Below are 11,691 nucleotides of genomic sequence, written 5' to 3'. Positions count from 1 at the left end.
AATAAATTGTAAAAATAATAAAATAAAATAAAAATGCATTAAAGCCTATAATTTCTTGTACCTTATAAATGTACTTTATTTTTATATCAATACATAATTAACATATATATTATTTATTTATATTATATTAATAAATAATATTAAAATAACATTATTTACTGAGCATGGGGGGATGTGCTTAATTGTCATGAATATATATATATATATATATATATATATATATATATATATATATATATATATATATATATATATATATATAATTTTTTGAAATTCTAAAAAAATAAAAAAAATAAATTATTTGTTTATTTGCTGTTTGGATTATATAGAACAAGCGGAACGGAGCTATTAACCTTCTGTTGCTAGTGGGGAATGTTTTCAAAGACGGACCGGAAACAGCGTGGTGATATTGAAGAAGATCAAGATCTGTTGAACTTGTAAGTCGAAGTTTATCTTTATTTTAGTCTAATAAATGAAGTGCGCAGATAGTCTATGATTAAAGGCATCAGTAAGCGTTAAATCGAAATTAGATATGCCCTATAAACGTGATTATCCGAGGTAAGAGAATGGTGGGAGATTAACGTGTTACTTCATTGGATTTGCTGGAAGTAGGTTTGGAACATACAGTTAAATGTATCAAGACAAATGTTGCCAGAATTTCAGTAAAACTACACCGTGGTATAAAAACACTGTATTCTCTATTGATGAGACGAACTTGATGTGATCATTCTTTTACATTCGGCTTTAATTATATGATGACATGCCGTTAATTTGTACATATAATACATTATAAAACAAGGTAAATAATCTCTTGCATAACTTTATTTTTACCTCAATCAGTCCAGATCTTTTTTTTTACTCCATTTACGTTTCTCTACAGAAAAAAATATCTATCACCAAACATCATAGTATCATCCACAAAGAAGAGAAAATGTTAAGAAATGCCTCTGCCCAGGTAATAAGTTAAATAAATTAATTCTTGCTTATGAGTATTATGTCTGATTGTTTTTAACTTTGTATTTCCATGGAACAGATACTTAAACAGTTTGTCAGACAAAGGACTACAGATACAAGTTTGATCCTGGAGAGATGTGAGTATCTGTCAATCAATTTCAGTCTGCTACATTTGTGTCTAGCTATGGATAATATTATTCATCATTGCACTTACCTATCACGTATCAAATATACACTTTTAAAAACTGTTAGTGTGTAGTAATGCATTCCTGCTCATCCTAAAGACATTTTGCGGTTTACTGCATCTCAGTTGTTAGTTTGCTGCAAGCAAATGTCTTTCTCATCCTGTCTTCCTTTTACCTTCTTTTAACAGCTATTAACAGGGTGCAGTTACTTGGACGGGTGGGACAAGACCCCGTTATGAGACAGGTGGAGGGCAGAAACCCTGTCACCATCTTCTCCATGGCAACAAATGAGATGTGGCGGTCTGGGGAGGGAGAACCTACAAATACAGGTGAGAGTTGAAAGACGAATGAGCATTAAAGACTCTTCAGCTGTAAATATACTAAAATAATTAAAAAAAGATAACATTCCTCAACACATATCTAAATGTATTCTAATATAATTTTTAATGTTATTATTGTTTTCGGATTTTGCAGGAGATGTCAGCCAAAAAACAACATGGCACAGAATTTCAGTATTCAAACCAGGCCTCAGAGATGTAGCATATCAGTATGTAAAGAAAGGGTGTGTACTTCATTTTTTTGAGTCCAAGTTAGATAAATATCAGATGTAGATATAAAACCATTATGTAGATATCTGGACATATTTATTTATAGCCTTTATAGGTACTGTATTTGTCGCATGCTTTTATAAGCCCAAATTCAATCTTTTTTTCTTTTTTTTTCTTTAGGTCTCGAATTCTTGTCGAAGGAAAATTGGACTATGGGGAGTACATGGATAAAAATAATATTAGGCGACAAGCAACCACTATTATCGCAGGTTAGACTTAAGTTTAGATCACTGATTCTGCATACATTTCATTTTAAAATGGAAGGTTTAACTACTATCCACATATATAGACACACATAGAAACAGAGTTTTTTTTTTTTTATCCCTTTTTCTCTCAATTTGGAATGCCCAATTCCCACTACTTAGCAGGTCCTCATGGTGGCGCGGTTACTCACCTCAATCCGGTTGGTGGAGGACAAGTCTCAGTTGCTTCTGCTTCTGAGACAGTCAATCCGCGCATCTTATCACGTGGCTCGCTGTGCATGACACCGCGGAGACTCCGCACGTGGAGGCTCATGCTATTCTCCGCGAACCACGCACAGTTTACCACGCACCCCATTGAGAGCAAGAACCACTAATCGCGACCACGAGGAGGTTACCCCATGTGACTCTACCCTCCCTAGCAACTGGGCCAATTTGGTTGCTTAGGAGACCTGACTGGAGTCACTCAGCACACCCTGGATTCGAACTCGCGACTCCAGGGGTGGTAGTTAGCGTCAATACTCACTGAGCTACCCAGGCCTCCACATATATATGTTAACATATCTTGACCACTCGTTATATTTGAACATTTTGTCTTATTTAATACTTTTCTCTTTCCACAGATAATATTGTCTTCTTAAGTGAAAATCTGCGAGACCAGTAGTGAAGAAGCTTTCCCAGACTTTAGAAAACCAAAAGAAGATGGAAGATATTTTGTATAGTGTTACTCTGCTCACTGACATTAATCTCTAGAGTAATTTTGTGCCTGCCCGAACAGTCATACATAAACAAAAGAAGGAATGTTGTTGGTATGATTGTGACATTCTGTCTTGTTCCAGACAGGGGGTGCCAACAGAATGCACTTTGATATGTAAACACATGCGTTTCAGCCCCATAAACTGGATTTGACTCTCCTCTGTAAAAAATGCTACATTTTCTCTTTTTTTGATAACTTTTAAAACATAAAAGATATGTCGGAAACCATAACATATGATTCTGTTAATCCAAATCTCTTGCCATTTGTTGTACTACCATGTTTATTTCCATAAACGTATACAGTTCTTTGTCAGTAAAAAATGTAATACACCTACTCATGACTACCATGTCCAGATTGTGTCACTCACTTCAAATTTACCGCCTGATGTACGTGCTTTAATTGTCCTGGTTGTAATTTTTTTAGGATGTTCTATCTAGCTGGTTACTTGTGACAGTGTCACACATTTTCAAAACATACAGTCACTAATGCTTTTTTAACATTTGGCCACATCTATTATTGTTTTTAAACAGTGAAAGTTAATTTCTAAGGGTCTTTTCCACACACATGCAAAAAACAAAAAAATAAAAACGTTTAGGCGGTGCAAGCAGTTTAGTACTCTTGGCTTTACACGGTTTGTTGAGAGATTTTCCAGAGTCACCCATAATTGGAGCAATTTCATGTCAGTCATGCAATAGCAACCTCCAATTGGTTATTCAGTTTGTCCGTCCTCCGTGATCTAAAAACCTCGATAAGCTTTAAACGCAACAGCTCATCTGATTGGATGCCGCAAGTATTCCAAGGGCGGGCCCTATAGCGGAAAGTTTAGTATTTTCAAGTCAAATTATGGATAGTGCCTTAAATCCACTTTGAAAACCTCTATGTAAAAGTATTTATTAGGGAACATCTAAAAACATTTTTAAATGAGTGTATTACACAAATTGTCGTTTGTAAACAAATTTTGCGGCTCCCATCATTTCCCCGCCCCAAATTCCTGCTCGTCTGTCTGTGAAGGGGCGATATTTCTCAAGGAAGCTGAGGGAAAGTAAAGCTGGAGTTAAAATAGCACTTATCCGCGAGGTTCGCGTTCGATTCGGCTTGTTACTTTGTTGCAGCTAAACAAGTATAAAGAAGATACATTGTAACAACTCACCGAAGAGCGCGCTCACAGAGTAACCGCTCCGAGAACACTGGCGACGAGACGCACAACTTATTATCAACTTTCCGCTGACAGAGAGGAATTCACTCTAAATCGCGACTTGTCGAGGCATTTGACGGATACATTATCGTGTAAAACGATATATTGTCGTTGCCGGCGCCGTTGAAGATACAGTACTTGACCAGATAATACAGACGCAGATCGAGGCATGGAAATAATGGAAAGTGGTGAGCCGTTTTTACAGTGGGACAGAAATCTCAGTGAATTGTCAGACACCGGGGATAACGACAACATGTTATACAGCACTGTAAGTGGGAAATTTCCATATTAAATAAAAATCCGATGTGTTTTCGAGCGTTGAGTGCCATGCTCATTATACCGCCGCCGCATGTTTTGATGTGTTTCAAGTTGTGTCAGATCACACAGAGAATGCATTAGAGCTTTCTAATACCTCTAAGCCATGTTCAATGCAAAATTAAGTCATTGAAATGTATTTTGTCCTACTTGATCGTCTCTTTATAAGTATTACTCCATTAGATTACTAATGCCATTAGCTCTTGGTTCACTTGGCTCCAAGGGATAAAGTTCAGACGGTGCATGCATAAATCCACAAAATATTTATACCATAATCAATGGAAACATATAAATGCTTTACGCTGCAGCCACCCCAATGCTCAAGCCAAATCTACACCCTTGCATGAATCCACACATATGTGGGTTTTACAGTGCCTCTCTTATGTTTGGTGGTTTTTACATAGTATGAGCCCACTTGTGACCCCCTTTGAGTGTTTTAAGATTTATAAAAGCACAATATCAACCTTGATAAAATGAGAAATGTGTATAATGTTTGAACTCTGGAAGTGGGGAGCTGCTGTTTCAAGTTATGTAATAACAGGTTTGTGTTCCAACTTTCGCTCAAGGGCAGAAAGGGGGCCTGGACTTGATGGGTGGATTTCAGACTGCTGGCTAATTAGGGGTTTCACAAGGTTCTATAAATTTAGAATCCTCACAGATGAAGGAAGACGGCTAGGATGTTGTGAGCTGTTTGCAAACAGAAATCCCGATTAAATTCAGACACATCATGCAACGCCTTCCCAGACATCATCAAAGCAGTTTGGTGTGTCTGGGATTCATAAACAGGCAAAATCATTGAGGCGAATTTGGGTGCTAATGCACATATCCAGGAGAACTATATCTGCTTTGTAGGTTTAGGAGTGGTTCATATTCTCCTCCACCTTTAGAACAGAGCAGGGTCTTTGTTTGAGTCCCCCATCAACCCCCTCCATACATACACACACTGACTCCCCCACCTCATTGGTCTCTATGTCCCAGTTTACCTCACTTTCACTGACTCCCCAGGGTTTGTTGACATGGAATTCCACACAACAATGTAAACTGTTTTCAGTTGAAAGTTCTGCCTGGGAGAGCCATAGGCTCCCTTGAAGCTTGCTTTGTGTGCTCGGCATGTTGCGTATGTCTGTTATTATCGTTATGCAGCTCGCATCTAGGCCGTTTCCAGTGAACTTCTAATTCTGAGTCAGCTGCATTGTCATGGTCTGCAGGGCTGACTTTCAGGTTTGAATTTCAGTTTAAACTCTTTAAATTTGATGCAGAATGGAAACATACTTGGAAAGAGTGACTCAAATAGGCCTTCAGTGTGTGTTTTTCCTGCGTGGGGTTCTTCCTTAAAGGGATAGTTCTATCAAAAATGAAAATTCTGATCATTTACTCCCTCTCCTGTTGTTCCAAAGCCGAATGACTTGCTTTCTTCCTTGGAACACAAAAGGAGATGTTAGGCAGAATGGGAAAAAAAGATGCAACAAAAGTGAATGGTGACTGAGGCTAACATTAGGCCTAACATCTCCTTTTGTGATCAATGAAAAAATAAAATATCCACCATGTCATTTTTCTGGAAGCATAATCCCAAGTCTGGTTGCCCCCTTTAGAATAGGGGTTAAGGAGATGCTTAGGGAGCAGTTCAGTGAGGTTCATGTTCAGCAATTCTTAGTGCTGATAATCAGAGAAACATGATTAGCCTGGAAAAGAACATTAGGTCCCCTCCTTATATTTACTGCAGACTGGGCCCTTGTGGCAACCAGATGTGCCGCCCTGGCCGTACTGAAGCCAGGATGAATTTTGTTTTTGGTTTATGGTAGGACTGGGAATTTCCACATACCTCCTGATTCTATATTACAATGATATTTCCTAGCTGATTCAATATGTATTGCAATTCTGTGAGTATTGCGATTTTGATGTTTTGATATCTTTTATAATTTTTTTTATAAAAAAAAACAAAAAAAAAACATTAACTCCTTTTTCTCAGAAAGAAATGAAGAACAGTTGTGTCTGAAATAGGGTTGCAAAATTCCAGGAATTTTCAAAGTTGGAAACTTTCCATGGGAATTAACGGGACTATATGGGAATTATTAGGAATAAACTGGAAATTTGCAAAATTGCAAGTTAGCCTATAACAGGGAACTTAAATGTAATTTCTAAAAAAAAAAAAAAAATCTTGCAGCATAATCTTTGTTAAAACAACCAGATTTAATGCAAATTCTACCCTGCGCATTCCCTAATCACATGCACACTACTTACTGTAGGCTACTTACTACAGCAGGACTATTGAAGCCACACTACTGCATTTGAGCCCAAGGACTACATCCAGTCAAGTAAGTTTTGATGATATTACTATGGTAAATATATTTGATCTATGGTATTAAAGTTTAACTAGCTAATACTAAATCAAAATGTGTTTATACAGTAGCTAGCTAGCCAGTAAATCAGATATGCTAAATGTAAGCTAGCTAACACCATTTCATTGAAAATTTAAGAGGCTAGCTATCATGGTGCTAGCTAGCTCAACTGTGATGCTGTTTCTTCTGCCTTCTGCTAGCCAGTTTTCTGTTATCATACAAGAATGTAGGTTATAGTTTGATTAGCATGCTGATTGAGTGTTCATCTATTCATCTAGCCTATTTCTATTCATTTGTCCAGCATCAATTGTAAAATATTTTTACCATTCCAGAATATTCCAATTGTTTAGCTAACTATTTATATATCTGTGCATGGCATTGCATTAGTGTTTTTTACAAGCTTTTTTCTAATCTTATTCTACAGAGCAATGCCACGTGTGGCATCTGATGTGTGGACACATTTCGCCTCAGCCAATGTAGAAGGAAAGGCTGTGTACATTTTCAAATACTGTGCAAAGACCTATGTTAAGAATGCCACAAAGATGCAGCAGCATATAGCCAAGTGCCCAAAGTTTTTTCCAATATTTCCAAAATTCCCCAGCTTAACTTCCCATTTAAAGTTTCCGGAATTTTTCCGGAATTTTTCCGGCCCATTGCAACCCTAGTCTGAAATGACATTTGTTTCACTCTTTAATATAGGCTATAATTTGCAGGTAAAAGGTAGGGATGTGGTCAAATGTAGGATGTGCAAAACTACTGATTTAAAACTACCAATCGACCAGTCAGTTGATTGTCTCAAGTCATTGTCTGAGCTAGGTGACTAGTTAGTGCCAAGGAACCCATGTAGAAGGCTGCATTATCATTTGTATTCAACAAATAAATATAGGCTATACAATATATAATTTTAACTTATAAAACTAATTTTGTTATTTTAGAATATAAAATATATATATTACCATAGTCTATTACTATTATCATAATGATAATGTTGCAATATACAAATGGAGGCTAAAGAGAGAACTTGTTCAAGAACCATTTTGAATTATGCGGGGCAGTGGTGGCTCAGCAGTTAAGGCTCTGGGTTACTGATCAGAAGATTGGGGGTTCAGGCCCCAGCACTGCCAAGATGCCATTGTTGGGCCCTTGAGCAAGGCTCTTGATCCTATCTGCTCCAGGGGTGCCATATCATGGCTGACCCTGCACTCTGACCCCAGCTTAGCTGGAAATATGTGAAAAAAAAAAAAGAATTTCACTGTATATGTGTAAACATATAATGTGTGATAAATAAATACAATTATTATTAATTAAATTGACACACGACAATTCACCTGTAGTTCCAGTGTCGTTGCATGTTATTTGAATATGCATCCTGAGATAGTCTGAGATCCTATATAGCATTCTCACAGACAACACTGTTCTTACAAACTTCTCCCAGATGACTGAGAAAAAAATTAAACGCACAATTTTCGCGTGTTCCGCGAGACACGATTGTGCTGCGTGTATTGGTGCCAAAGCACAAATTAACTTCTGAACACAATAGCAAATCAGACACGTGCTTCGCCGGCATTCCTTTCGTCTTTTCTTCAAAATAAAATCAGGTGTATTTCCTCAAGCATGCGTCTTTGTGTCTAGCAGCATTTCTTGTCGACAATGGTGGGTAAATGTGCGAAATCACCCACCACTGCGCATGAATACTCTGGCTGTTAGATTATAAATATTGCAAGAGCGCGACATGTAGTTTACAGCATCCAACAGTTTGTTGAGCGGCTCAGCTATTTAATAAAGCAGTGTCAGAGAGAATCTGCAGAATAACATCTGACAAATACGCTCAACACCTCTCAAATTAACTTTTGGACTATGCATAATAACTGGAACGTTGATCACAGCAGAGGATTTTGACGTCCGACAGTGATCAAACGGTGCTTGATGGCTGTAGCAGCGGTGCATTAAAGGACTGAATGTAAAGAATTAAAGAGACAAAACTTCTCAGAGAGAAAACTTGTTATGTGGAACTCTGCACAAATATAGTATCCTATATTTATTTATTAAACATTGTTGCATTAAGATAAACATGTATTTTTTTTATTATTAAATAAATTTTTCATCAGGGAGACGATTTTAAAATCGTTTTGCTCAAGAATCGTGATTTGTAACAGAATCGATTTTTGGATTTTTTTTAAATTATCAGCATTGGCCGATACATTTTCCCGTTTGGCCGATTTGTTTCTTGAGGACGCTGAGAATCGCCTGCTTGCATGTGAAGTGACTGAGACATGTAAATGACCAATCACAGTTCGTTTTGTTGTTACGTGCCATTGTGTTACTACAATAATAGACATATTATTGTGCAACATAGTGTAATTTAAACTGTCCGCATTTCAGAGCCGCGAAAGACGCGTTTGAGCTCATAATGTTAAAGTGCTCGTCTGTTTCATTCTCCCTCTCTCTCCTCAACAGTTCCCTGTAACTTTTAACTGTCTTGTCTAATGATAAAAAGGCAAATACCAATAAAACTAATATCATATACAGTCTGCAAATATGTGCATATCTCGTTTAAACAGAAGTAATAAACCAACCTCACACAACTTGAGCAGATTCAGCATCCTGTGGAACGCTCATAAATCTACCTCTGAAGCACGTATTCTAACAGTCTCTCCTCAACTGTTCCCTGTCACTTTTAACTGTCTTGTCTAATGATAAAAGGCAAATATCAATAAAACTTCTATTATATACTGTCTGCATCTCGTTTAAACAGATGTAATTAACGAAGCTCACGAAAATCCAGCGTTTTCTTCCCGTCGAGCGCTCATCTAATATCTTCCTCTGAAGTGTGTATTCTACCAGCCAGAATCAAAACTTCAGGATCTGGATCAAAAGTTCCTCTGATTCACAAGTCATGATGGTCAGTCCGTGACAATTCAAGCAGGCAATCCAGGCATTTGTGCATTGTGATATTATTTTCATGACAATTAAGCACATTTACCCCTAAATTCTAACATTTTACTTTGAATTTTTATGTCATTTGCATTGTTTTCAAAATCACCATTGAGAATATTCTCATTACTATAATGCAATGATTAAAAAAAAAATTAAATCAGCATAAATTAAAGAAAGCAAAAACAACAAATAGGCCTACTAAAATGATGAATAAATACTTTACAATAAAAAGAATATATTTTTGTTTTTCAGCATTACAGCAATGGAAGGTAGATAATTTTGCATCACGGTTATGTGGATGTGGGGCAAATTGTGTTTAATTGGCATGAAAATGTTAAAATGCCATGTAATGTTTCAGTGCCATGTAATGCCATTGTAATGTTACATTACAGTGTCTTAATGGTCCTAAAAAGGATTCATTATAAATTACTTATTTATTAATTTCTTTAGATTTTTGGCTGAAATATGACCCGGGCATGTTTTTAACAGGTTTCATGAGATTACCTTTTGTATCAGATGATCTCACCTGTTTAAACTGGCATTTTGATATTTTAATCAGCAGATAACACTATCAAGTCAATGACACAATAATTGTTTGAAGGAAAGGAATGAAACGGACTGTCATAGCACAAAAATGTTTCTTTAACCTTCACAGCATTCATAGAAATCTATGCAATGGATACAGCAGAAACAGTATGCCACTTTTTTTCCAAAGTATCTAGCAGATAAGGAAGAAAGAGTTGTTTGTCAAGGATATCTTAAGAAAATAAGTCATCTGTCTTGCCAGTAGAGACCATGCCTGGTAATAAAAACCAGTAAAGGAAGGTGGCCCCACATCTGGGTTTGTGTTACAGACTTTGTGTTTAAGGTCTTGTGGGACTGTTGGAGGGGAGCACAAGTTGTGTGTTTGCTGACCAAATAAGGACGTTTCGCTTAAGTTGTACTTACTCATTCGTTTATATTTACACACTTTATTGTCCTTAAATGTACCAAGGATTAGTGTGGTGGCGTATTAATTTTGCAGGTTGCGTTCAGAAAATGTAAAAATATCGGCTTGTTTCTGCACATACTTTCCTTGTGTGACAATCCAAGTATCTCAACTTAGATTGTTGACATTAAAAACAATTTTAGACATTGAATTTTGAAATATAAACTATGAGATTATAATTGCAGTTTATTGACTACATCCTTGTGCTAAAAATCTTTACAATGGTGTGCCAGCGATGACTGACTGGTGGATTAGTGGAGTGGTTTTGGGAGGGGACAAGTCTGTTTGCAGGCTTGTAGTGAGAAACCCTCTTGCGCACAGTGTGGTTGACATGAGCAGGCCTCTGCTCACAGAGCTGGCTGTATTCTCTCAGCTCCCTGTACATTGGGTGGACACAGCTTGGACTGTTCTCAGGGTGGGCAGGGCTTCTAAGTTGTCCAGCGTCCATCATTCTTGCAGGCTGCATCACTCTGCGATACACATTCTTGATCTTTTGCTCTGAAAGGGTGGTTTATATAAGCTGCAACTTGAGCCTGGGCCTGCGCACACACATTCTCTACACATTACCAAGTCTAATTTTTCTCATCGAATGTCGTGATCTTGTGGTTTCTTGCACTCGCCAGTTACTGTTATCGTCCCTCAGGGACTAGCCTATGGGTGTTGTTGTAAGGTTATTAGCTTTGGGAGTATAAAATTACATGTTTTCTGTGGCAACAAAGGCATTGATTCAGAATTTGTCAATGAGCCATGGGTTTGGTTTTGTCTATAATGTTGTTCTGTTTGTGGGAAGCTTGTGCTTTCCCCTTTTTACACTACCAATTAAAAATTTGAGACACTTGGCTAAATGTATGTGTCTAATGATATTAAAGGCATGTTCTGGCTTTAATACTAGGGCTGGGTATTGAAACAGATTTCCCGATTCGATTCCGATTAACAAGCTCTTGATTCGATATAGATTGATACAGGTATATTTCAGTTATAATGTCTCTTTTGCTTACACTTGAAAGAAATTCTCTCCCAGCTAATTTGCTGTTCATACAGGGGACCTTCTTATGATGTACATTACAAAAATATAAATGTAATTATATTTTATTATTATTATTATTATTATTTTTAATCATTTTGGTCACATTTTAGCTTTTTAAAAATGAACAAATCCATGAATTCAATCAATAAATATGATATTATATTGCATATATTATTTATTGATACA

At 36.9% G+C, this 11,691-nt stretch overlaps 2 protein-coding genes across 5 annotated transcripts in view; both read left to right on the top strand.

The window, feature by feature from the left end:
• Positions 1-3,078, top strand: part of LOC127434831 (single-stranded DNA-binding protein, mitochondrial-like) — a 106,713-nt gene extending 103,635 nt beyond the window's left edge. Inside the window, exons 1-7 of one of the 3 annotated variants that reach the window (XM_051687840.1) lie at positions 373-437; positions 881-955; positions 1,034-1,091; positions 1,328-1,468; positions 1,614-1,701; positions 1,868-1,956; positions 2,571-3,078. In XM_051687840.1, the coding sequence (XP_051543800.1) occupies positions 932-955; positions 1,034-1,091; positions 1,328-1,468; positions 1,614-1,701; positions 1,868-1,956; positions 2,571-2,611 (441 nt within the window). In that variant the 5' untranslated portion in view covers positions 373-437; positions 881-931 and the 3' untranslated portion in view covers positions 2,612-3,078. The other 2 variants (XM_051687837.1, XM_051687838.1) reach the window with 2 other exon arrangements.
• Positions 3,079-3,513: 435 nt separating this feature from the next.
• The window catches only part of LOC127434826 (cyclic AMP-responsive element-binding protein 3-like protein 2), a 32,281-nt gene continuing 24,103 nt past the window's right edge, over positions 3,514-11,691 (top strand). The window contains exons 1-2 of one of the 2 annotated variants that reach the window (XM_051687830.1): positions 3,514-4,167; positions 6,461-6,529. In XM_051687830.1, coding sequence (XP_051543790.1) covers positions 4,069-4,167; positions 6,461-6,529 — 168 coding nt within the window. In that variant the 5' untranslated portion in view covers positions 3,514-4,068. The remainder of the gene's footprint in view (positions 4,168-6,460; positions 6,530-11,691) is intronic. The other variant, XM_051687831.1, reaches the window with a different exon arrangement.

This window comes from Myxocyprinus asiaticus, chromosome 45, assembly GCF_019703515.2.
Source record: "Myxocyprinus asiaticus isolate MX2 ecotype Aquarium Trade chromosome 45, UBuf_Myxa_2, whole genome shotgun sequence".
NCBI lineage: Eukaryota > Metazoa > Chordata > Actinopteri > Cypriniformes > Catostomidae > Myxocyprinus > Myxocyprinus asiaticus.
This window is presented reverse-complemented; position numbering and strand designations above follow the sequence as displayed.